The sequence below is a fragment of the Hyalella azteca genome, unplaced genomic scaffold, assembly GCF_000764305.2.
Source record: "Hyalella azteca isolate HAZT.00-mixed unplaced genomic scaffold, Hazt_2.0.2 contig12293, whole genome shotgun sequence".
NCBI classification, from domain to species: Eukaryota; Metazoa; Arthropoda; class Malacostraca; order Amphipoda; family Hyalellidae; genus Hyalella; species Hyalella azteca.
Genome location: NW_025942253.1, coordinates 156,752 through 182,637, shown reverse-complemented (window position 1 = coordinate 182,637; position 25,886 = coordinate 156,752). Strand labels below are relative to the sequence as shown.

The following is a 25,886-nucleotide window of genomic DNA, read 5'->3' as shown; positions in this document are numbered from 1 at the left end:
TTCTGGCACACTAAGGGAAAAGACAGCCTAATGACTCGATTGCCAAGCAGGCAAGAATTGGTCTAGAAAAAGCGGATTCGACCTAACCAAAGCAGCCAGTTCGTCTATTTGATCATATCTCAAGTGATTCGTTTGAAACTAGTTGATTGCTAAACTATTAATGGTCTAAGATCACATACTAACAAGTTACTATCGATAATATTTGCAAAAAACGATTATTGCAAATCGTACGGTTCGATTTCCGCAAGTTTCATAAATGACAGCAGGTGGCAGAAGATAACGAGTGTATATGAATTTCGCTGAATAAAGCTTCACTAGAGCCACAGGCGTGGAGACAAGGTACAATTTTGTAATAATAGTAAAAGCTACTAAAATATAAAAACAATGATCAGCAGTAACCGCACAGAGGCGTGATGTAATATGATGACCATTACGAAACTACACACCACTCAAGAATTTTGGCTATATTTTTATCACATCGCTCAAGTGGTATAACTCGGTAATTATTTTAATTCAATTGTAAGAGATCGTTCCAAATTTTCACAAAGGAAGAAAAAAACAAACATACTTATTGTACCATTGATAGATTTAGAGAGAACGCTTGTGATGTGATCTCAGAACTGCACGAAGTGAATCTTTAAGATTGAATCTTCATCATAACAGAAGCGCAAGCGTTCATTTCTAAATCACAAGGACGATTCAATAATTAATCTGACTTTTACGTTGCGTGATGCCAACGAGCAAAGCGTCAACTGATGGATGACTGTGATGAATGCAAAGCAAATGTATGATGATGAATGTAGTTGAAGCTCATGAGAAGATACGATCACAGGTGAATGTCAACACGCATTAGACCAAACGACTCAATGATTACTCTGAGTGACGGGCAGCAGCGGCCGACATCAAGCGTTTGTAGTGTTGAGCAGAACCAAAAAGCTTGGTTAGTGATATGACAGCCTCATTGATTAATAGAAGCCGATATTATAAATAAAAATGAGGATGTAAGTCAAACATAGAATGAGCACAATAATGAGCTAAGGCATACCAAAGACTGTGCAAAGTGCGGGACAAAATCAGCAGCTCTAACTGGAGCCGAGTGAGGTCCGCTGGACTGTAAGGGTGAAGAATAACGAAAAACCTTGTGAGAAATTCATCGGGCTCACATGGACATGTGGAAACGTAGGAAACAAAAATGAGATAAATAAAAGTGATAGTAAGTAAGTTAAAAAATTAATCATAAGTATAGAGACTGAGAGGTGCTTTTGGGTCCGAGAAGTAAGTTAAAAAATTAATCAAAAATATTGAGAGGTGCTTTTGGGTCTGAGAATGATTAAAGTTAGTGAGATGAGCTGAAATTCTTTTTAGTTACTGAGATGAACTGAAATTCTGTAGAAACGTCATAGAGTTCCAAGCAAACTATTAAAAAAAAAATTACAGGCAAAGGAAAAGAAGGAATATTTTTTTGTACAATTTGTAAGTTTTTTTGGAGTGAGTTATTGAAAAAAAAACACAAAAAGAAAATCATGATTAGTAAACACATCCTACAAAACGGAGCACTCAAGTTCATTAAGGGCATTTTCTTAATGTTAAGGGCTTTAAGGAAATAATTAAAATTAGGTTTGAATAGAATTACGAACGAGGTTAAAAGTTATGAATGAGGCTGAGAAAGATGTACGAGTTATATATAAATATCAGTTTGATTAACTGTTACAAATCGTGCACATGAATGAATGTTAACTGGGGTACTTGATAAGCAACTCGATAAAATTATAACATTGTTAATATACGATGTGGAACATTGTATGGGTTCTTCCACAATATGATATGATTTCAAATTATTCCAAACCAAGCTGACAATGAGAGATTTGCTGAACTGAGTTTCGGAATTAAAACACGCAGTGATGGGCAGACGATTTCTGCGAGTGTTACAGTGGCCACAAAATGTTAAAAATATTTTTAATTTAATGAATGAAAACTAATAACTTTCATATGAACCTATTTCTTTGCAATAAAGTGTGTTAATTTTCTTCATTAACGATATTGAAAATTTGTTATAAGTTTTTCAAGTCTTGAGACATGAACGCAAGGTGTCCAAGGTTTGTGGCGATATTGAAGGATAGATGTGCGAAGGAATTGAACAACAGAGAAAGCCATCCACAGCTGCAGGAAAACCAGTAGTGAACAATTAATAAGATGATCGGGTTAACCCTCTACCGCCGTATGTCACTCGCCGGGAACAGAACTTTTAACTTAAATTATACATAAACTATTGAGTGTAGCAAATTGAGAACGTTTGTACGCAACAGAGAACATTTTAAAGTTGCCGTACGTGGCGGCATATTATACGTAAACTATTGAGTGTAGCAAATTGAGAACGTTTGTACGCAACGTAGAACATTTTAAAGTTGTCGTACGTGGCGGCAACCATCAGTGCAAGTCATTTTGCGTTCACTAGCAACGTATCCTTTTTGGGAAGTAGGCTTGTGACAATATAGCTCTGGTTACTCATGTCAGGCGGTAGACGGTTAGCTGATTTCGACATCAAGTGAATGAAATTTCAAATTTGAGATAAATTCAACTTTGTGCTAGTGAGAAATGCTAGACGATATATAAACCATATGATAGGGATCAAATGGTTTATAGATTATATACTCAACGATGAAGAACGCGTGAAAAATGAAAACACAAGTTAGAAACCAACAATTATTAGAAAACCAACAAAGTTAGAAACCAGATTATTCCTCTATATTCTATAATAAAATTTATACATCTTGCCGAGAAATGAGCCAAAATGGATTATTAGGTAATATTGACGCATCGAAATGGTCCTAAAAAGCGAGTCGGAGGTGAAGAAAAAATGAATCTAACCCCTGAAGTGATGCAATATGAACTGAGATGAGTACATGCAGTTAATTATCCAAGAGAGAGTGCAACTTATCGTGCAGGAGCAATCATCCTCAGTTTAATTGAAACACTTGGTTGGCAGCAAACAACAACTCCCAGTTCTAATTTATTGCATATCGAATCATTGAATGACTTTGAATAACTGTGATGTAGCAGCAGGGCAAATTAGCAAATAACAACAATAACTCCATCGCTAAGTCAAGTAAGTATTAAAACCTGAATTTTCATCTAATTTCTTAGAAACACATGAACGTTTCCGTAAGAATAACGGCAGGTTGGAAATACCATGGATTCAAATCCTACTGAGCCGTGAACTATAAGGACTAAACACTCTTCGGAGGAAACACCGCATTCTCTTGTTAACAATTTCGGCTGTAAATATTACTGTCGATAACCACAGAGTCAACACAAAGAACAGGAGCAACTTAAAGTTTCAAGTGAGTCGTGTCGCGCTAATGTGAACATCAAAGAGTTATTTTGTATTTACCATTAATAATACACTAACATACTAACTTACAGCGTTGATAACCACAGCGTCATTACAAAGAAGAGGAGCAACTTAAAGTTTCAAGTGGGTCGTGTCGCGTTAATGTGAACATCAATGAGTTATCCTGTATTTATCATTAATAAAACACTGCCATAGTAACTTACAGCATTGAGGTCGACAGCAGAGGCGCGTTTGCTGGAGATCTTCCTGATGAGGGAGGAGGGCTTACGGCGCTTGTCGCTCGCCTCCTTCTTGGGGCGCCGCTGCTTCGAGTGCCGCTTGAACAACTTGGCCGCTTGAGGGTTGCGCTTCTCCCCTGCCATGCGTGTAAGTGTGTCAATCAGAATATAGATCATAACAAGTCAAATAAGAAAATAAATAATAATTAAGACAATAAACAATATTTTTAAAATTCATATATTAAATATATATCTTTAAGATTCTAAGAAAGTAATCAAATGGATTTTCAAAAATGAACTATCAAGCTGCACGGTGACAAATTGATTCAGGAAGACAGAGTAAATTTGCATGATTTTTCACTGTAATAGCAATAGCTACGATAGAACTAATAGTATCGCATAAGAGGTGTGAAGTAGAGACCCACTAACCAGACTTGATGGAGGTCTGTGAGAGCGCTGGCTACGATAGAACTAATAGTATTGCATGAGAGGTCTGAAGTAGAGACCCACTAACCAGACTTGATGGAGGTCTGTAATGGCATTGGTTGCGATCGAACTAATAGTATTGCATGAGAGGTCTGAAGTGAAGACCCACTAACCAGACTTGATGGAAGTCTGTGAGAGCGCTGGCTGCGATAGAACTATTAGTATTGCATGAGAGGTGTGAAGTGAAGACCCACTAACCAGACTTGATGGAAGTCTGTGAAAGGCTGGCTACGATAGAACTAATAGTATTGCATGAGAGGTCTGAAGTGAAGACCCACTAACCAGACTTGATGGAGGTCTGTGAGAGCGGCGTGGCCCTCAACGACACGTGTTCCTTGCACTGCAGCAGCAGCTGCAGGACGCGTGTGTGGAAGTAACCGTGGATCGCCTCCCCGTTGATGTGCGTGATCAGGTCGTTCGGTCGCAGTCCGGCCTCGAACGCAGGGCTCTTCTGATCAACGTCCTGGTAAGATAAACTTTTGTTTAGATCAAAGTCATCAACTGTAGTGCCGTAGAAATTGTAAAGATGATATATCTACGTTGAAATAAAGACAATGGACCGACGTACTGCAGTCGAACTGACAGTCATTTGCATCGCCTCGGAACGTTGCTGCTGCGGAAGAATTTGCCTTTTTCGAGCCGCACTTAAGATCAAGGATTAGAATTGCCACCATTAATTGTCCTTGAATAGAATTGAATAATTAGCCTTGAATAGAATTAATAGAATTGCCACCATTACCGTGATTTGTACGATTACGATCAGCAAATAAAGGCAATGTAGTTTGTACACTTAATAGGAATAGGAATACGAGGTAGGCTTTAGGCGATAATTATAATTATGCCGTTATTGTATGGATAGAAAAGACTGTTGATGTGATTGATACAAGCTTAGAAGGATGAGATTGAGGCATCTATATGCTGTAATCTACACGATGAAATAAGTTCGTGTTAGTTAAGATGTACCTTGACAAGATGGTGGACGGTGTAGAAGTCGGTCTCGCCGATGTAGACTTTGATGGCTTGCACGGTGAAGCCGAAGCCTTGAGGTCCGCGGCGCAGGATGATGGGAGGCTTCAGGGAGTTGACGAGCGGGGAGATCTCCCGTGAAGGGGAGGCGTCACGGGAGGAGGCCGTGCTCGAGCCCCCAGGGGATTGGATGGCATTGGGGTGGTTCAGTAGCTGATAGTGGGGATGATAGTGATGCAAGGGCAGCCCGCCCAGGTCTTCTGGAGAACACCACGAGCTTGGTGCTACTGGGCAAGTAGGCAGGATATTAATGAATGAATTATTATTTCTACCGCTATCATATAGGAGGTTCAGAATAACGAATATCGAATTTCCACGCCAACCATAAAAATATTGACATAAACTAGAAACAAATAAATAAAATGAGAATGAGGTCTCAATAGTAATTATATTCAAAGAGTGTGGTAGCATTTCATGAAGACGGAAGTCTCACTAGGTGGTATGATGAGCGCAAGTCCAGAAGCCGAAGAGCTTTTGATGACAGTGCGCGTGCGCGGTCTCGTGGAGGTCGGGGACGGCACCGCAGGGACGCTCACTCTGGGACACACGAGACGCTTGCTGGAGTTGGCCAGGAGACTGAGACTTGGCGCTGAGTTGATGCCCTTGGGGGGACTTGGCTGTGTCTTAACAATGCTTGATTTTCTTTCAGCGAAAGTTTTAGAAGAAAAGCTAGGAGAACACGGAGGCACCACAGCAGGCGTGCTCATAGACTTTGCTAAAGCTGTAGGGACCTTGGCAAAAGATGACAACGTCTTGCTGGTGAAAACATTATCAGTTTGTTGAGAGGGATGAGAGCGCGGGATGCGTTCAGCAACTGGTGACAACTCGCGCCCAGCAGCGGTGATGCTGCAGGTGCTGCCGCCGCTGCTTTGTGTGCCCGTGCTGCTGTCGCCGCTGTAGTAGCATTGATAACACAGCATTGATTATACTTGTATTTACCATCAATAACACAGCATTGATTATACTTGTATTTATCATTAATAACACAGCATTGATTATACTTGTATTTACCATCAATAACAAAACATTGATTATACTTCACATGAGAACTCAACACTCTACATGTTCATTTTAAAATCGTCCTGAATATTCAAGTCAAAGTTTACAATGAACAAAAAATTAAACAAGAGAATTGTAATTCTTGTTGTTATGCAATCTTTAAAATTGTGAACTATTAGTTACATTAGCTTTACTTAGTTCAGCCCTGCCCTGACGCACTTTATTATGATATCCGCGAGTCCCTCCCTCAAAGTAATGCAATCTTTAAAATTGTTAACTATTAGCCACATGAACTTTACTTAGTTCCATCCTGCCTTGACGCACTTTCCTTTGATATCCTCAAAGAATATTTCTTTGAGGATATCAAAGCCCAAGACTCACTTGCCCAAAGCCCCCAAAGCCCAAGACTCACTTGGCGCTCGTAGTGGGCGCTACAGGCGTCCAGGAGTCCCAGTGGTCCTCCCCAGACACCGAGAAGCGCGGCAGCAGCAGCGCCGGCGCAGCGCCGCCGTCACGTGTCTGGTGGCCGGCATGTGCCTTGCGCCGGCGCTGCACCAGCGGCGACACGTCCTCGCTCTCCGTCTGCGACGACTCGGGCGTGTTCGTCGCACCTGCGCAAATGCAAATAGCATATTTAATATCCTTCAGTATTACAATCAACATTATATTAATCCTCTGGTGATGGAAATAATGCGCAAGTAGCATAAAACGTGCTGAAACCTTCCTAAAAAGTATTTTAGTATTGGCTGGGATTCATCTCCAGAGACGGTAAGGCAAACGAAAAAAATGTAAGAATAAAATTGAGCTGTAGATTTTTCACATAAAAAGAATAAAGAGCAGTTCACATCAGGTAAATATCATGAAAAGTGTAATAACAGACCTGGGCCTATACTTTCAAAAAAAAGTTAAGAGATCGTAAGTTCATCAGCCAATCATTGACGGGCTTTCAAGCAAAATCCACCAATCATAGACAAGAAAATAGAGCGTAGGTACTTACGTTCACTTAGCGAGTTTTGAAAGTATGGCCCCTAATATCTACTATGAAACACGCAGATATTGTCACCACGATGACGTACCGATGTTGGAAGCAGCGGCGGGTCGTAGAGCTCGCGGCAGCGCAGGCAGGGACGGCACGGAGGAGTAGTCCTTGGAGACGAGGCTCGTGCTTCCGCTGCTTACGTCACTGCAATAACAATAAACTCCAGCATTTGCGCTGAAAAAAATAAACTAAATAGAAATAATAAGAGCATAAAATAATAAACTTGAGGATTTGTATTTAAAAAATTAAATAGAAATAATAAGAGCACAAGATAATAAACTTTAGGATTTGTATTAAAAAACGAAAAAAAAAATAATAAAGGCATAAATTAATAAAGTTGAGGATTTGTATTTAAAAAATTAAATAGAAATAATAAAAGCACAATATAATAAACTTGCGGGTTTGTATTTCAATGCAAGTAAAAAAATAACTAAATAGAAATAATAAAAGCACAAGGTAAACTAAATAATAAACTTGACGAACAACAATGACAAGAAATATTAATTACAATGAGAATTTCGATGCCTTTAAACAACAGTGAACACAATCTAAAGTCATAACATGAAGGGCCAAACATTTAACAAGTCTCTTACAGGTCACAAAGTGATGGCATAGAACGATGATCATTAGAGATTCCAAATCTCGCAGGGCTTTCAGGTGTATTTTTGGGAGGAACGATTGGGGTTTTCCGCGCTCTCTTCTTTTCTGTATCAAAAGATCCATGCTCCACCCTCTCCTTCCGCCGACACCCAGATTCCGGACCATCAAGACACCCGCTGCTTGCTGGCGACCGATTTCTTGAAGTCAAAGCCACGATTTCTTTTTCCTCTGAAGACCTCAAGCCATCAGATCCTGAATCAGCCTTTTGATCATCTAAATCAGGCCGCCTCAGGTCAGCGAGTTTAGCTAAATTAGGAGCCGAATGTGGCTTTTCCTTATCAGGCGTATTCGTCGATGAATCTAGCGTTGACCGCGAGCTTTCACTCTGATCGCTATGGCCGGAGTCTTCCCGGGACATGTTAGAGCGATTACTTATGTTGAGGCCACACTTGAGCGTCTTTTCCCGATCACCAGCTTCCATTTCTGCCAATGTTTGTCCACCAAAACTGCGCCGGTGAAGCGGAATGGGCTGGAATACGCCACCACCTGCACTAACGGCGGCGTTGTTAAAGCTGCTGCCGCGGGAGTAACGAGGAGAGGCCGACGAAAAAGCAGCGAACGAAAATTGTCCGGAGGAGTTGAGGCTCTCAAAGTCCAGGCCTTCCTCGCTGTCTTCGTCCACCTCGTGGTTGTAGCGGTCCAAGCGAGCTGCACAGGCAATCAAGTAATTATTAACGGGTATTTAACGTCAGAATACTGACAGTAGAAACAAAATAATGTCATAAGCTTAGGTTTACATTGTTAGAATTTATTTTTCAAACTCAAATTCATTATTTCAGTTTCTCCGTTAAGAAATAGAACGAATACATTCTGGTTAACCTTAACACTGCATTTGCTGGTATTTTAGTTATTCATTACGAGCACAAATTCGGTCCCAAATTTCATGTCATCAATCAAAATAGGAATATCGGTATCTAGGCCCAATAGGAATATAGGTATCTAGGCGTAATAGGAATATAGGTATCTAGGCCTAAAAGGAATATAGGTAGCTAGACCTAATAGGAATATAGGTATCTAGGCGTAATAGGAATATAGGTATCTAGACCTAAAAAGAATATAGGTATCTAGACCTGATAGGAATATAGGTATCCAGGCCCAATAGGAATATCGGTATCTAGGCCTAATAGGAATATCGGTATCCCGGCCTAATAGGAATATAGGTATCCAGGTCTAAGTTCAGGAACCGTCCTATAAGCACTCACGATCGAAGTAGCTGGTATCATCATCATCCATGAGATGCGGCACAAACTCGGCCTTCTGTCTGAGGATTTGGTTCCAGTCGATGGGCTGGAAGAAAGGATGTTCTTTTATTTCAGCGGCGCCTCCTACGGTGCCCAGTCTGTCCAGGGGGTTGTGCGTGAGTAGCGCCGTGATCAGGTCCTTTGCTGTGTCGTCCACGGGCCAGTCACTCTCTTCCGGCCACTCGATGTCATCTAACAAATGAGAATACAACGAAACTTTTAACTCGATTGAAATATTTGGGCGACACAGAAAAAAGAAATAAAAGAAGAGGCCGCTCGATGTCATCTAACAAATGAGAGTACAACGAAACTTTTAACTCGATTGAAATATTTGGGCGACACAGAAAAAAGAAATAAAAGAAGAGGCCACTCGATGTCATCTAACAAATAAGAAAACAACGAAACTTTTACTCGATTGAAATATTTGAGCGACACAGAGGAAATAAATAAAAGAAGCGGCCACTCAATGTCATCTAACAAATGAGAATATAACGAAATTTTTAATTCGATTGAAATATTTAGGCGACAAAGAGAAAAGAAATAAAAGAAGCGGCCACTCAATGTCATCTAACAATGAGAATAGAACGAATTTTTCACTCGATTGAAATATTTGGGCGACAGAAAGGAAATAAATAAAAGAAATTTACATTGAATGCATTTAACACGGCCACTCTATTGAACTAAATACATGTGAAGCAAAAAATTCTACCAGAATAATTGGCGGTAAGATTTAATGAATTTCTTTTCATCATCAATCTCCATACTTCACAGTATTTTTATTCTTCCTGAAAATAGAATTAGTCTACCACTCACAATAAGTAATTAAAAGGAATAGTCCATTAGCAGAGCTGAGATGACTCACCATTAACAGTGTGAGCGAAGAGTTCTTCAGGAGTTTCCCCGAAAAATGGAACGCAGCCAACCAGGAATTCATACAGAATAACGCCCATAGCCCACCAATCCACAGGCTTGCCATAGCCTTGTCTGAAAAACAAAATTACTATCATATTTTGAGGCCATCTTGATACGCCTTCAGCGCTTCATAAGAGCTATTGCTGAATGTCTTCTTACGATGGTCACGTAATTCGTGCATCAACGAATACAGAAAATAAATTTATCTCCCTGAGCATTTATGAATTATTCCGAAACTTTAATAATATATACTTAAATTCTTCCTAAGCATTTCAAATTATTCCATAATAATAGTTATAGAAAAATTTCTAACACGCAATGTAGCCGCATAACAATTCAACCAGACTTTGTTAGTAGAAAAAATGATTCGAGAAAATACGGACCTAAGAATGACTTCCGGGGCGATGTACTCAGGAGTGCCGAAGACCTGTTTGTCTGAGAACTGCTTGGTCTCCATCTCCAAGTAATTCTCGTAGAGATTCGTGGCAAGGGACATGAGCCCCATCTTGCTGAGGCCGAAGTCAGTGAGTTTGATGTGGCCTAGCGCTGTGATCAGCAAGTTGTCCGGTTTGAGATCCCGGTGAACAATTCCATAACTGTGAAAAACAAAAAATTGAAGGGGCAATTAAAGAATAATTCGATGAGTGATGGTGCCTAAATTTTCACACGAGATGATTCTAAAAAGTATAGCTGGTCAGTAAGGAGATCAAAGAGGACAGTATTTTTATGACTACATTATAGAAAGATCAATTTGTCGTTCAAAGGCTCATAGACTAACACATTATGAAGCCTAAAAGCTCACTATCTAGAACAAAAATTAAATTAAATAATTCCCGTCGTTTTCTGTCAGGTCAATAAATGGTTAGAAAAATATAACTCGGTACTCACTGCAGTGAGTGACAGAGAGCGCATTTCCTCGTCGACGAAAACGTGGTCACGGACGGACAGACGGACGGACATGACGAGCACAATAGCGCCTTTTTTCAATAAATGAGAAAATGCGCTAAAAACTAGAAAAATCATACATTCTGTGAAAAGAATATCAATAAAATATTACGAGCCACACACCTGTGTAAATACTCAACAGCAAGGACGGTCTCGGCGAAGTAGAAGCGCGAGATGTCGAGGGAGAGCGGCCCTATGGACTTAAGGAGCGAGGCACAGTCTCCACCCTCCACGTACTCCATAACGAGACACAAGTGCCGTTTAGTCTCGAAGCTGCAAATCATAGACACCACGAACGGGTTGTCCGTGAAGCTCATGATGTCGCGCTCGTTGAACACTTGTTCCACCTGCGCGTCACAAGAGCAGATATAGTTTATACTGTTAATGTTGAATCTATGATGGAATCATCGAAAATAAACGAATTAATGACGCGGGCTCGTTGAACACTTGCTCCACCTGCGCATATATTTTATACTGTTAATGTTGAATCTATGATGGAATCAACGAAAATAAACGAATGAATGATGTCGCGCTCGTTGAACACTTGCTCCACCTGCGCGTCACAAGCCCAGATATATTTTATACTGTTAATGTTGAATCTATGATGGAATCAATGAAAATAAACGAATTAACCATGCTAGAATTGCGGTGAATCTGAGAGAATGATATCATAAGGTATATAAATTTGATATAAGTGGCGGTCTTTATGTATATTGTGGCGTGTGATGCAAAGCTTTAGTTGAGCGAGACGGAACGCGTGTATTTCATTATTTGGCGATACTATATGCCAAATTTTCCTAAGAAATTATTCAAATGTGAAATGTGAAATGACACACATTAGTAAAAACTACGGAGACGACGGCTGATGAAATAACAAGACCACAACATTTGTCACCATAATTTGATGTTTGCGAAGTTTAAATCGACAAATTGGCCCAATATAAATTTTGCTGGTAAGTTATTTCTAATCAATATCGGATAAATATTGACTATCTAACCTGATTCCTGAGTAATAAGTTCTGCTTGGCGATCTTCTTCATTGCGTATCGTTCCTTTGTTTCACGACTACGCACAAGATGAACGGCCCCATACGCGCCGTTTGATATCAACTTAATCCACTCGAAGTCTTCATCCTTGGGGTTTATGAAGGCAGTAGGTCGCTGTGAGGCAGCAGCGTTGCGAGTACCTCCCCCATGTGTAGGGGTGCTAGTGAACACCCCGCTACCCGCGCCACTTTTCTCGGGGCTTGTCTTATCTCCTGTAGGAGTGCCTGGTGTGTAACACGCCTTGTCCTCACACTCCTCCCCGCCCGCCAGCTCGTTGCTCAGTTCTGTATGATAGAGGAACTACTGAACGCGATTCATGCAAACAATTACAAGCTGAAACAGGGTCTCAGTGGTGGCTAAAAGCTTGGGGGTTAGGAGGGACAACAAAAAAATTTGATTTTACGACCAGATGTTACGATTTAACGACTTACGACTTCACGATTTTTGCAACCAATTTCTTCTTTTCCGTTTCTATTTCAGCAAATAAAAAATCTAAAAAGTAGTCCTTACTGCTAATGCCCATGCTTAACTATAAAATATAGACAATGTAAACTTCGGCTGGACCGAACCTAGCGCTAAAATAAACACGATCTTGGGCAGCCAAGACGCAGGACGGACCTATGAGAGGATCCCTATTGAGCCCCAGCTTGGTGATGATGTACTGAGGGATGTCGGTGGTGATGCCCTGTGTGCAGCGCGCCTGTCCCTCGGCCTGCTCCAGGAGATGGTAGAACTCCTCGGGGTCAAACTCCAGGCACTCCAGCAGACGTGCAGGCCGAGCGACGATCAGCAGCAGCTTCTTGATGAGCGACGTTAGGTGCACAGCCGCCTCCGCTGACTTGTCTCGCGTCTGCGGCCAGAACATGGTTTTTGAATTGCGTATTTTCCACTTTTCAGAATGTTCTCCAATTGGAATTCATTTAGGTTTTATCAATAATTCTGAATCTGACAGTTGTGTACATGGCTATTGAAGTGCCAAATTTCTGCTCTTTAAAGTGTTTATAATTGGAATTCGTTTAGGTTTTATCAATAATTCTGCATCTGGCAGTTATGTACATGGCTATTGAAGTAGGTATTTTCCACTCTTTAAAATGCTTTTCAATTGGAATTCGTATAGGTTTTATCAATAATTCAGAATCTGACAGTTATGTTAAAATTACATTATCAGTGAGTAATTTTGATACTACATCATTTAAAATGTGAACAAATGAACAAAATCTGAAAGCAAAACGAAATAAATCTCATAAAAGAAGCCATTTCTATGAACAAGACCACGCTAGACATTACGGCACCTCGGAGAGAAGTTTCTCCAAGTTTTCCGAGAGTTCGTAGAAGTAGCGACTCGTTATTAGCTTCTCCTGACTCTTCTGCAGACAGTCCCGCGCCATCTGTGTCACCTGGGCAGTGCAACAACACATGGTCAGCGTTGATCATAGACAGGCGTGCAATATTCATACCAGGGAATATCGAGCATAATAGTCAAGAACTCACTTACAAATGTGAATCATTGGAACCGCGAGCATGATAACTATTCACATACAAATGTGAATCACCGGAAAAGTAATAGAAAACTGATTAAACTGCAGGCAGTCGCGTGCCATCTGTGTCACCTGGGCAGTGTGGCAACACATGGTCAGCGTTGCTCATAGACAAACGGGCAATATTCACACCAGGCTACAGCGCGCATAATGATAGTTAAGAATTTTTCACAAATGTGAATCATCGGAAAAATAATAGAAAACTGATTAAAAAATTTGACTAAAACCGTGTAAATATTATGGATATACCCAGACAAGAAGACCAAATATTCTACAGATTCAAGATTCTATTCGGACATCACCAAATGAAAATTGATCAAATTTCAAGTGTATAATCGCATTCCCAGATATCATCATGATTAACCGATTATGAAAGCAGAAACGTAGATGAAAATGAAGCTCATTAAAAATCGCAGCAACTTAAAAAAAATTCAATTTTGAAACATACTTTCCACATCCCTAATACGAAACCATTATTACTTATTTGAGCGATGCATACTTTGAAATAACAAACGCTATGTTCAGTACATTAAGTAATAACATAAAAGATAATACACAAGGCACCTGGTTGTGAACAAATCTTGCTATGGCAACTCCGTCTGGGGGGAGAGTTTCATCCTGGGCGTCAAGGTCCAGAGACGCGTGGCTCTGGATGAACTTGTCCAGCCTCTCCTCCATCTGCTGTGTCGCCTGCAACCAAACGCAGTCTTTACAGCGGCCAACTTTTCTGCTTTCTTTATTATCGATCTAGTGTTTATGTTTCGTAATTGGCAACGCAATACGTGGCAAGAAACACCACAAGAAACGCGACTAGGAAAAATGAATAGATGTTTTGAATAATTGTGAACAATGCACAGAAACAGTCTTTACCGCGGCAAGTTTTCTGCTTTGTTTCTTCTCGATCGAGTGTTTTTGTTTCGTAATTGGTAACGAAATACGTGGCAAGAAACATCGCAATAAACGCGAATAGGAAAATTTAATATGTGTTTTGAATAATTGTGAACAATGCACCAAAAACGCAGTCTTTACCGCGGCAAGTTTTCTGCTTTCTTTGTTATCGATCAAGTGTTTTTGTTTCGTAATTGGTAACGCAATACGTGTCAAGAAACATCGCAAGATATGTGACTAAGAAAAATGAATAGGTGTTTTGAATAATTGTGAACAATGCACCAGAAACAAGAACCGAGTTGAACAAAGTATTACATACCTTGGGAAATCGTTCTTTATAAAGCGTGTTCATCAAGATGATCTCGTTGTCTACCACAGGCGATCGTATGGGGCTGCTGCAAGACACAGACGAGAAAAATACGGTTGAATAATAAATGCAATAACACAATTGAATACACAGAAGCATGGAAACAAATTTGAATCCCAACCCAAAATAGTCGAAAACTTTATTGAGTTCAAGTAGGTTAACATAAGCTAACGAAAGTACATATACTAAAAAGATACATTGCAAAACATGCTTTCATTGCACTTCTATTCTTATAACGTTAATGAATTTCTCAAAATAACACGACTATTGCACTCATTGCACTAAAAATTCGCGCCAAACTTGTCACAGATCAGAAACGAGGCATGACAGTTTCTACCAAATTGGACCAGCAAAGTTATTAGCATCACATTAGGACGCGCGTTTTTTTAGCTTCTCTTAGTGAAGTATATCAGAGTTGACAACCAGAAACATTCCATTCAGCTAGGCAACAGCAGCAGCGCTCAGCCCATCGGCCTCGTATTACTGTACTAACTAATGATAAAATAAAGACGCTGCTTTGCTGACCGATGGAGAGATGCGGACGATGTAACTACATCTAATGCCACACTGTATGAACTATTAACAACACCGAACAGAAGTGGGACTCTAAGAAACAAATAAAAGAGTTAAATACAATACAAACATGGACATGAATTGCGAAAATTCGCAGAATAACGATTTTTTCAGAAGCTGCAATGCTGTTGGTAAGATTGGCGTGTTGTGAAAGCTCTCACCGAAATAACTAGCGCAGTTTGGTCCGTCGGTTACAATAATAGAATGAATGGCCCTAGAGCTCAGCTAGCACGAAAACTAAATAATAGGCGCATGCGATATGCTACTGTCACTATTATCATCAGGAATAACTAACACAATATCTTCTCGAAAAAAAAAACAATTAAATCTTCAAAACAAATAGGACAAAATCGACGGCAAGAAGATGACAACAAAATGCTATATGCCAGTCATCCATCCCCGGATCGTCAGCCGATAAAATCAATGAGGCGCACTACTGAAGGTTTTACTCACACGACTGTAAAGCCAGACGCACAGAAATTCTACAATACATTTTAAACAATACCACAATACATATTCGAACTGCTATCTAGAACTGTATAAATGTAATGCAGTAAACCGTGTCAACAATGATACAAATAAATAGCGTGGCGAATAAATAATAAGAAATGTCTATGCTAAAAACAATTGCCAATACTGAAACAATAAACGTAAGTAATGCACAGCAACGCATGGAAATGCAAGGAATTATGCAACAGGGCAAAGTAAGGGTAGCATGACATTGCTGATCAGGAGATTTGGTGTTGAAAATGAACGAAAGTAAGAGAAAGTGAAATAGAGAATATGTATACCGTCTTTAAACCGGACTTGTGAACATAAAATCCCTACAAGAGACCATTACAATGTCCTTAACCCTGTAAACTTCCTCAGTTTCGACGTGATCTATACAGACTAAAGTTCACATAAGAAAATATTCAATAAATTTTATATGTTCAGTTATTAAGAAGAATTTATGTAAGCTTGAGCCAATATAGGAAACATTATTAATCAATGTTATAATGAAAATAATAATGTTAAACATTATTTTTATTATTATTATTAATGCATACGAAAAAGAAGCGAACGACAAAAAATAAATCCAACGAATGAACTGCTTGTCGTGTCATTTATATATAATGCTGTTTGCAATCGTTATAGATAACGCTGTTTGCAATCTTCATATATAATGCTGTTTGCAAGCTTCACAGAGGAATTTCACGAGCATCATATGAGAAAATATGTTGAATACTCAAAATGTAGTGATTTGATGCACACAATTTTCATTGCGTTAATATTGTCTCGTTAAATCAATGACGAATTATAAGTGCATAGGAAGTTAGTATATTTAATCCATAAGAGGCTGCCTCACGCAGTAAGAGCGCGCGTACATGTAGCTACACAGTGAAAATTTACAGTCGCGGCAGCTTCTGATTTGGATTACCAGAAGCTGGGGCGACTCTAAATTCAGCTTCTGATTTGGATTAACAGAAGCTGGGGCGACTCTTAATTTTGTTAGGGATAAGGACTTCAAGGCCTTTGATTTGAACTTCCCTAGAAGTAAGATATCGCGATCAGGAATATAACGAATTCTTAATTTCTCAATTTATTCTAATTGAGGACAATTCTAATTGCTATACTTATTCCCCTATCCAGAATGATCGTTGAAATTAAGCGTAGGTATAGCCTGGGGACAAACAATACTCTGGAGCACTTTCCGCATAGATCATGAACATCAGAATCAGATGCTTAAAAATGATCTATTTCGGAAATTGAGGAATAATTAAGTGATGTAATTTATATTGAACTATTATGATACGTTTCCTCAGGGAAATCGTCACCCTTGTACAAATGATAACATTAATTACTCGAGCCGCGATTAAGGAAGCGATTAGAGCAAGTGGCCTAGTCGACAAGCTTACATTATTTGAGATGTTAAAAAATATCTCTGTCAAAATGATGTCTCTTCACGCGTAAAGAAACGCAAACAGTGGAAAGATGGCCATGGATGATGGAACCTTTATTAAAAAATTAAGCAAAGAAAGGGACTTAAAAAAATTTTTATCAGCAAAAAGAAAATCATTCATCCCAAAACCGAAACAGAAAACTCGTTACGCGAAAAGCAAACCAGTAATTCTATTTATTTCAATTAACTTTAACTTCGTCAATAAAGAGTTATAGTTGTTATTTTTGTACAGTTTTTTTTACATTTAATTGCTTGCTGGCTCAACAGAAATTGATTCATGATTAAAAGCAGAGGGGACACCCTGCATGACAGCTTTGCTAACATTACGAGTACAATTCTACACTTCATTTACAGGGAAATTTTTCTTGGAAGCACATCCAATACACAAATGAGCCGCTGGAAGAGGTTTAGGATAAATGAAGTAGTTTATAGGGTCAAGGACAGGTGCTAGGGTGTCGAAGTTTTTGAAGGCTTACTCTAGTGTAGCGATGCACAGCCACGCCAGACTAGAGCGCCAGCAGGGGCAGAAAAGTCAGTAAAAGAGAGAGTACAACCATAATAATAATTTCAGAGAGCGAGTGTAGAGCCCTTACGACATCCATAAAACAGCCATTCTGAATACCCAGATCTTAATATCTACCCCCAGACCTCCACTGGACGGTAGAAAGCAAATAACTGTGACACCCGAACAACTTATGATTGTCCAGGTCAAATTTAGGACCACAAAATTATTGCTGGGTTAGGCCAACTCAAGTTATCATCTCTCATGTCGTCCGACAAAACAGAGATAAAATGATGAAACGCTCGATGTAAAAGTACATTTTAGCAACTATTCCAGTGCAGTATATCGAAGTTATCGAAGTAGAAGAACATAAAAGCTCGTGGGAGTATATTCGTGAATACAAGAATCAGCAATAAGGATGAAAGCGTTCACTTCGAAGGATACCATTCATGGTGAGTGCCGTCAGAAGAGTTCAAAAGTGTAGGATGTTTTACGAGTGTAAGAACATTTTTATGAAACTTCCTGGAGCCACACACAAGTAGAAAATCTCTAGACAGGATGTTGGCAGAAACATTCTTCTAATTGAAAGCAGGAAGATTCTTTTTTGAAACAGCAGGTAGGCAGAATTGGGGGACAATTTGATAACACACATGGGAAAAAGCGATAAATAAGTAATGAATTTGTCAGTATTAATAAGAGAAACACCGAAAGTAGAATACTCCATCCATTAAAGACATATCAGAGGGAAGAATGTGAAAACGTTCAATGTCAAGTTGAACGGAGCTTGAACGTCGGGGTCAATTAGTATTGCATGACAAAACATATTGAGAAACGTGATCATGCACATTGCACAAATCATAAGGGAATTGACATATGGCGACCTATTTTGATCGCATTAGAGAATAATTGCAGCAAGACTTTTCAGTTCGCAACCCTAGCATGACTTAGGAAGGTGCGAAAAAGGTGTTCAAGAGCGTCATTGTTAGGGACTGAGCTGATTATACGTTTTTTTCATTTCTCTGTTAGAGTAAGTTTGACGTGACCTCGACTGAAGTTTGTAAGCAGGGTTAGTATAGTGAATGCCGTGGATGCGTAAGGTATGTTCTGTGATAGGTGAATAAAGTGACTGTTAAGTAGATCTTGAATTAGCTGTGGTTTCTTTTGTATATTGTATATTTGTGTAAATATTAATGAAGCGTTCAATAGTTATTCTTCAATATTATTAGTATGTTTTGTCTGTTTAGGCCGGTTTTTTGTTAGATATTTATTTTGTTCAATTGTTCGTTTCAGGAGTCTCAGTCTCAGTTCCGTTTTCCAAGAAGTCTCGGTCCTGTGTTTGTCCTGGAAGGTTTAGTTATAGTGCCATACGGATTCAGTGCTTATTTATGATTTTAGTTGTAATAAAGTCACTAAAGAAACTGTTTTATCACTGGCTACGAAAGAACCTATTCGATCACAAGGCCGAACAATGCAGGGATGAAGATGGCTTTATTCATTTTGTTGAGTGTGTCCCTAGCATCATCCCAGTGAAATTTTACAGACGCGGCAGCTTCTGATTTGGAGTACCAGAAGCTGGGGCGACTCTAAATTTTATTACAGTGAAAATTTACAGACGCGGCAGCTTCTGATTTGGAGTACCAGAAGCTGGGGCGACTCTAAATTTTGTTAGGGATGCAACGAGAGGAGTTTGGTCATTGAAATTAAATTGAACCATGCAGTCTATTCGCGCCAAAAATTTTTGCCATTGTGAAAAATTGTAGGTTGAAGTTCGAAATACGTTTAGAGAAGAGTAAATACATCACTCGACAAGAATAACACAAATGAACATAACCGATCAACCAGGATTATAAATAAACCGATTCATTCTATGACTAGATTTATTATGATGGTAATAATCGAAAGATCTGAAAAACCAAATGAACTCCGAAACACGCAAAAAATTAATAAAAATCTATGAAATGAATGTGTGAAAGACAGAAAGTGAAGTTAATTTAATATAAAAATATTTCTAAGCCTGCTAATAAAAGTGGTAATTTTATACTAAACCTAAAATATGTAAAAAGGATCTGTAGAGAAAATGCGCTATGAAATGCAAGGTACAAAAGGTTAGGCAGTAAAACGGATCTGTAGAGAAAATGTGCTATGAAATGCAAGGTACAAAAGGTTAGGCAGTAAAACGGATCTGTAGAGAAAATGTGCTATGAAATGCAAGGTACAAAAGGTTAGGCAGGTGAGTCAACGCTCGACAATTAAGTACCTGAGGGAGCGCGACCGGGGCCGCATCATCGGTGATCTCCGCCCAGCATCGTCCTCTATGGACGGGTTGCTTTCGCCTGATGAAAAGTGGCGTTGGTGGTGAGTCTGATGATGGTGATGATGGCGAGGGTGTTGTGGAGTGTGCAAGTGCCGTATTTCCTCAACACCAGAGGTGGATATGCTCCCAGTGGCTGTGGCTAGACCACTCGCGCCACCACCAGCACTGCAGCTCAGGCTCACTGATGTCACGGGCACACATGCAGAAGACGTGATGCCCACTTGGTGCAGGCGCTCCTGACTCGAGCATTGCGACTGCAAACACCATAAAAGGAAAATTATGCTATTGCATTTCTTTATTTATCTTTTACTATTGTAAAAAAGAAATTATTAATTGAGAAAGATAATAGCATAAAGAAATTATGTTATTGTATTTCTTTATTTACCTGAATAAGTCTTTTGAAACATGGATGCAATTAATCCTGTAATATTCTGCGAGATAATTTGGAAGGTGGTACAGTTGGGATTTGGTATTGACAAATGATTCTGTTTTGCTGGATTCAAAGAAGAGAAAGTACAGTAAATTTAGAGCAAGGAAAATGATTTCTGCGGCAGCGGGGTCAATAGGAAATATGATGGCTCAGCTTGACAGAAAGCGAGGTAAAAAACTGCGGAAGCTGCAGCACAACCACTAGTGTATTGTATATGACTGTGTTGCGAGGAACAATTAAGCTATATGTTCTGTGCACAGATGGTGTCAATAAAAGCGAGATAGTAAATTATACAGAAAATGGAGAAGTGAAGAGTAGTAACGTAACAGCAGATCTTGAAGCTGTAATAGTAGCGCATAGTGCAGGAGTAGTTGAGATCGATGCATTATGTTGTAGCGCAAAGCGAAGTATTCCTAGAGCAAAGTATTACTACTGTAGTATAGAAATAACAGCACGCTTATCTACATTATCAGTGACTGGTGCAGTAGCAGAAATGAAGATAGCAGTAACGTAAAGAGCAGTAGTCTCTGCTAGCTAAGTTGTGAGCAATAGCGAGGTCAACCGCTCGCGCCGCGCACAGTGAAAGTCTGTGAACAGACAGCCCAGTAACTGCATGGCCTCGCAGCGACAAGCCAAGAGTACTAATAACTAGTCATAATAGCTACAAAGTTGACACTAAAAAATGAGGAAGTTATGCTACAATTCGGCATGTTCGGGGATGACCATGATTTTGGAGCCCACAATTGATCCTCTCTTCAACATGCGAGTTGTGTTTGTCAAAATATTAAGGAGATATTTAAATAACTTAAAAGATTGAAATAGCACAAGACTCGTAAAATATGAATATAGGAGCTTGAAATAAGCATAATGAAAAGCACGTATCATTGTCACCGACCGAGCACTGACCATTCTAAAGTCCTCTATTAACCAAGTCTTTTCTCATATACAAAATTTCGTGATGAATTATGCATACGTATAAATACATCTAATAACATTAATCGATTAGGTTACATTACGAGTAAAAATAACATCACTTAAGCTGGACCAGGGAAATGTTCCTTTCTGTTATAATACTTTAACTGGGATTGAAAGAAACATAATTCTTAATTCTTCGCCTGAAAAATTTATTTATAAAGAGAAATAGAATGTAAGAAGAGATCCTAATTTTATGAGCGCATTCAACAGTTTTACGAGTCGATAGTACCACTACTTACTCGGGAAACATTTTGACCTGTATTATTCACTCATAGAATTGCCATCAAGGTCAAAAATCCCATACAAAATATTTCCAATCTTAATAGAACATTTTTGGCATTGGCGGTCATTACAAACTTTCATAAGAAAAAAAAAGTTAATAACTGAATGGTGACTTTGAAATTGAAAGGTTAAAATAAATACAGCATACAGTGCATCGGCAGCGGCGAAGTACTCAAGAGGCCGACATTCAAATATCAAGGTCGATAAAACGTGTGAGTGATGACATCAAATAACCTCATGCTCAGGCGCGCGTACTGCAGCGAGTGTCGTGTGTTGTGCTGGGGCCATACTTTCAAAACTCGCTAATTGAACGTAAGTACTTACGCTCTATTTTCTTGTCTATGATTGGTGAACTTAGCTTGAGAGGCCGTCAATGATTGGCTGATGAACTTACGATCTCTTAAACTTTTTTTGAAAGTATAGGCTCTGGTCACCGGGGGACGTTTACTTATAAATCATCAACGGTCACTTCGATTGAATTTGAAGTAATCAAAGCCGAACTTATGGAGAAACGCCCTAGATTTGGGCTGCTAGAGATCGTATACTCGTATGGGAGAAAAATTATCTATTCTCACGTGTGGACTTAGAGAAAAAAACTCTAAAATTATCCTAGTAGAGTAGGAAAACCCCCAAGTCTGAAAAGTTTTATTTTCTGGCTCGCGGCGATGTATACGTATTACTAAGATCTAAGCTCAGACCTGAATCGAGCAGTACGATATCAGGTGGCTTATATGTTAAGGCAGCAATAATTGAGTCCTTAGATAGACGTTAGAAGGCCTCCCAAAGACATTAAGCTTCCACTAAATATTGCAGATAAACACGACGTGCATCACATTTTTATATGACAATAAACCTGCCACAAAACGTAGCGGTCGTTTAATGGAACAAAATTTATTGTTTGAATGATCACTTGGCACACCAATAAGGAGAGGTCAGGAAGAATTTGATTCTAACAAATATAGAGAAAATCGATAAAAGTTGCCTGCAAAATTCAAGAGTTTCCCTCAAAGAAAAAACGCAGTTTTTCCTTGCAACGGCCAGTTTGCAACGCACGCAATAGGCTAGATATCAAATAAAAAGTTTCGAGATCCGCTTGAACGAACGAAGAAATGTGCCATGGGTCATAGCTGGTGATCGAACCACTCACACAACATTAGTCTTTAGAATTTTCAAATTGTTTCAGCTCCGTTCGTAGCAGGCATGGCTCTATCTTTTAAGTTATGACAAATATTGCGTTTTGACAGATGATTACAACACAAGCATATCACAAGGAGATTAATTATGCCCGTTACTTCCACAAATGAACCTATGTTTTTCTCAAGTGATACCTTCAACTAGAAGCATCGCAACGCAGTTATCTTGAGAAGCAAAAGAATTCGAATTAAATCAATACGCTTGAGGCCGTAAGCCTTACTGAAGTACTAACATCAAAGTTTGCGTAGCCATGAAAGTCAACTGACGCCGATTATTTTTAACATAACGATCATATTATTTGAAGTTCAGATGAATCATAACGGAGCATTAAACATGGTCGCTATTTTCTTCAGATTAATAAAGGGTGGATAAGTGGAGCGGAGTGTGAGGGTTAACAGAGATTTGCTTAGACATTAAACACGGCGGTATTGAAATCGAACCATTCCTTTTCGTTAGATGCTTGTATGAACTGAATTATTATTCGCATTTCTAGTGAATCGAAGCGCAAGTCAATTTGTACCATTTTGTTTCGAATAATAACAAACATGCATTAATTAACTAAGATTTGGACAATTATTTACTGGCGAATGCATTAAAATTGTAAACCAACGTTGCAAAAGAAAAGATCGAGTTCAAAGACTTTTAGATACGTATACAAGTTTTGCAATATGAATAAAAAATAGATCGCAGAAAGAAAGAAATGAATAAAAAAAATTACACAGATTCATGACCGCGCAAAGCCAAGACAATTAATAAATGACAACGCAGACAGAATGTAGTGGACTGACCGAGACATTGGATGAGCCCGGGGTGGTGCCGTAGCCCGATGAAGGCAGCGAGGCGACCGACCAGCGTCTGCCATCCGCCCTCTTGAGCGGCGCAAACGGGAAGTGCTGCATGGGTGACTGGTTGCGGGGTGACTCCATCGGACCTATGCGTAGGAGGGTACAGGGCACACTTGTAAGTGGTTCATGTATCAAGATTTGTACAGGGGTATAGGGCACTTGTAAGTGCTGCATGAACATGCACCAAGATTTTATTCTCCAGTTTACGTATAATAATAGTGAGCGATATTCTGAGAAAGAACCCTAACAAAATTTAGAGTCGCCCCAGCTTCTGGTAATCCAAATCAGAAGCTGACGCGTCTGTAAATTTTCATTGGGAAAGCATTTCGAAGGGGAAGTGACGCTATGAACAATATTTCATTTATCGTAATTACAACATCGCATGATTTCAAACATTAAAGTACCCAAATAAAGCAAAATGAAAAAGCAGAATTTAAGCATTAAAGAGCTCATTTAAAAATTCAAATGTGAATTACGAAATTATTCAAGTAACAACACGTCGAAACTTTCGGCAATTTGGAACCAACCATAGGCAGAGAACGAAAAGCTATGAACAATGTTCCTCGGGAGCTGTCATTATACATTAATAGTGAAGTCATTGCAGACACTCTGCAGACAAATTCATTCTAAGATAATAAGTAGACCAACTTGATGACACAATTAAGTAGACACATTTTTAAAGATATATGGATAAGCTAACTCAAGGTTTTATATGTATATTACCTTCAGCAATTTTTTGATTAGTAGTAACAACACTAATTATAGGGATTGAATAAAAGTGCAAAGTGAAAATTCCCACAAGTTTAAACGAGTCCATCACTCACTCTGGGTGAGAGGCGAGTGACATCGTGGCAGTGTAGGCGATGTTGTGGCGATGAAGCTTTTCCTCTGGCCGGTGCCTGCACGAGTTGTGCGTCTCACCAAGCTCAGCTCCTTCTGCAACGCAACAATAATAACTCAACGTTATTTCTTGATCATAGACAGCGTTGGTACGTAAAGCATTTCTTTATAATGATATCGACACGTCGTTCCACCTTCTGCAATCAAACAATAATAACTCAACGTTATTTCTTGATCATAGACAGCGTTGTTACGTAAAGCATCTCATAAGAATGATATCGACACGGCGTTCCACCTTCTGCAACCACACAATAATAACTCAACGTTATTTCTTGATCATAGACAGCGTTGTTATACGTAAAGCATCTCATAAGAATGATATCGACACGTCGTTCCACTTTCCATAGTTCAAAAGGTTCAACAATGCCGGCAAAATATTAGAGCAACGCCTCATCTCAATTTCCCATGAAAAGACATAGAACATATACGAAATTTCTACTTCTTAAAAGAAGAATGGTAAACATCTTGATTGTATGACAATAATGAATCATATAAGTTAGCAGTTTCCTAGTGCCAATCATTAGCAGGACTCGACTCTTTAGTCTTCACGACCAAATGGTACGTCATCTGATCGCTCGTTCCTGCGGTTGCTAGAGCTACATAACAAAAGGGCAAGCGCGTTCAACTGCACAAGGGTCATGAGATATAAGTTAAATATATCGTGCTGACGATCACATTAATATTATTAATTAATTATTAACGCCTTTTCTAAATAGATGTATAAGCGCGTTCAACTGCACAATTAAGGGTCATGAACTATATCGTGCTGACGATCACATTAATATTATTAATAATTAACGCCTTTTCAAAATAGATGTATATATGAAAGTTTTGTTCGGCTCGCAATTCATATTGAAATGATTTTCAATGTGAGGACAGAAGGCAGACATTCTGAATGATCAATTGAATTATACAATGAGAAGTCGCGTTTCCGAGCGAAATTATATCAGAATCCTCAAGACAACGACTGAGAAGGCGATGCAATGAGATGACAAACAAAGGCAGCACGAGTCTCTTGTAACTGATTTTCTAACAAAGCGTAACTTCGAAATTCAATTTCAACACGATAAATGCAAATCAAGTTCGAAATTGACAGATTTGAGGCCTTATAGAAAACTCTTTTATGAACGAGGTTGATACACTTTGATTTCATATGAAACATTCAAGAAATAATTCAACATATATTCAATTTACACCGCACACACATTCCGC

The 25,886-nt window shown here is 39.2% G+C and overlaps 1 protein-coding gene across 2 annotated transcripts in view; it reads right to left on the bottom strand.

Moving 5' to 3' along the window:
• LOC108680384 (microtubule-associated serine/threonine-protein kinase 2-like) overlaps nucleotides 1-25,886 on the bottom strand; it is a 57,333-nt gene that overhangs the window by 5,024 nt on the left and 26,423 nt on the right. Inside the window, exons 2-21 of one of the 2 annotated variants that reach the window (XM_018169193.2) lie at nucleotides 24,599-24,710; nucleotides 23,718-23,860; nucleotides 19,992-20,302; nucleotides 14,670-14,745; nucleotides 14,027-14,152; nucleotides 13,217-13,321; nucleotides 12,543-12,774; nucleotides 11,877-12,208; nucleotides 11,002-11,225; nucleotides 10,317-10,529; nucleotides 9,884-10,005; nucleotides 8,983-9,213; nucleotides 7,714-8,428; nucleotides 7,158-7,264; nucleotides 6,494-6,692; nucleotides 5,516-5,976; nucleotides 5,020-5,306; nucleotides 4,339-4,519; nucleotides 3,556-3,707; nucleotides 1,046-1,111 (exon numbers count right to left, since the gene is read on the bottom strand). In XM_018169193.2, coding sequence (XP_018024682.1) covers nucleotides 1,046-1,111; nucleotides 3,556-3,707; nucleotides 4,339-4,519; nucleotides 5,020-5,306; nucleotides 5,516-5,976; nucleotides 6,494-6,692; nucleotides 7,158-7,264; nucleotides 7,714-8,428; nucleotides 8,983-9,213; nucleotides 9,884-10,005; nucleotides 10,317-10,529; nucleotides 11,002-11,225; nucleotides 11,877-12,208; nucleotides 12,543-12,774; nucleotides 13,217-13,321; nucleotides 14,027-14,152; nucleotides 14,670-14,745; nucleotides 19,992-20,302; nucleotides 23,718-23,860; nucleotides 24,599-24,710 — 4,395 coding nt within the window. The remainder of the gene's footprint in view (nucleotides 1-1,045; nucleotides 1,112-3,555; nucleotides 3,708-4,338; nucleotides 4,520-5,019; nucleotides 5,307-5,515; nucleotides 5,977-6,493; nucleotides 6,693-7,157; nucleotides 7,265-7,713; nucleotides 8,429-8,982; nucleotides 9,214-9,883; nucleotides 10,006-10,316; nucleotides 10,530-11,001; nucleotides 11,226-11,876; nucleotides 12,209-12,542; nucleotides 12,775-13,216; nucleotides 13,322-14,026; nucleotides 14,153-14,669; nucleotides 14,746-19,991; nucleotides 20,303-23,717; nucleotides 23,861-24,598; nucleotides 24,711-25,886) is intronic. The other variant, XM_018169194.2, reaches the window with a different exon arrangement.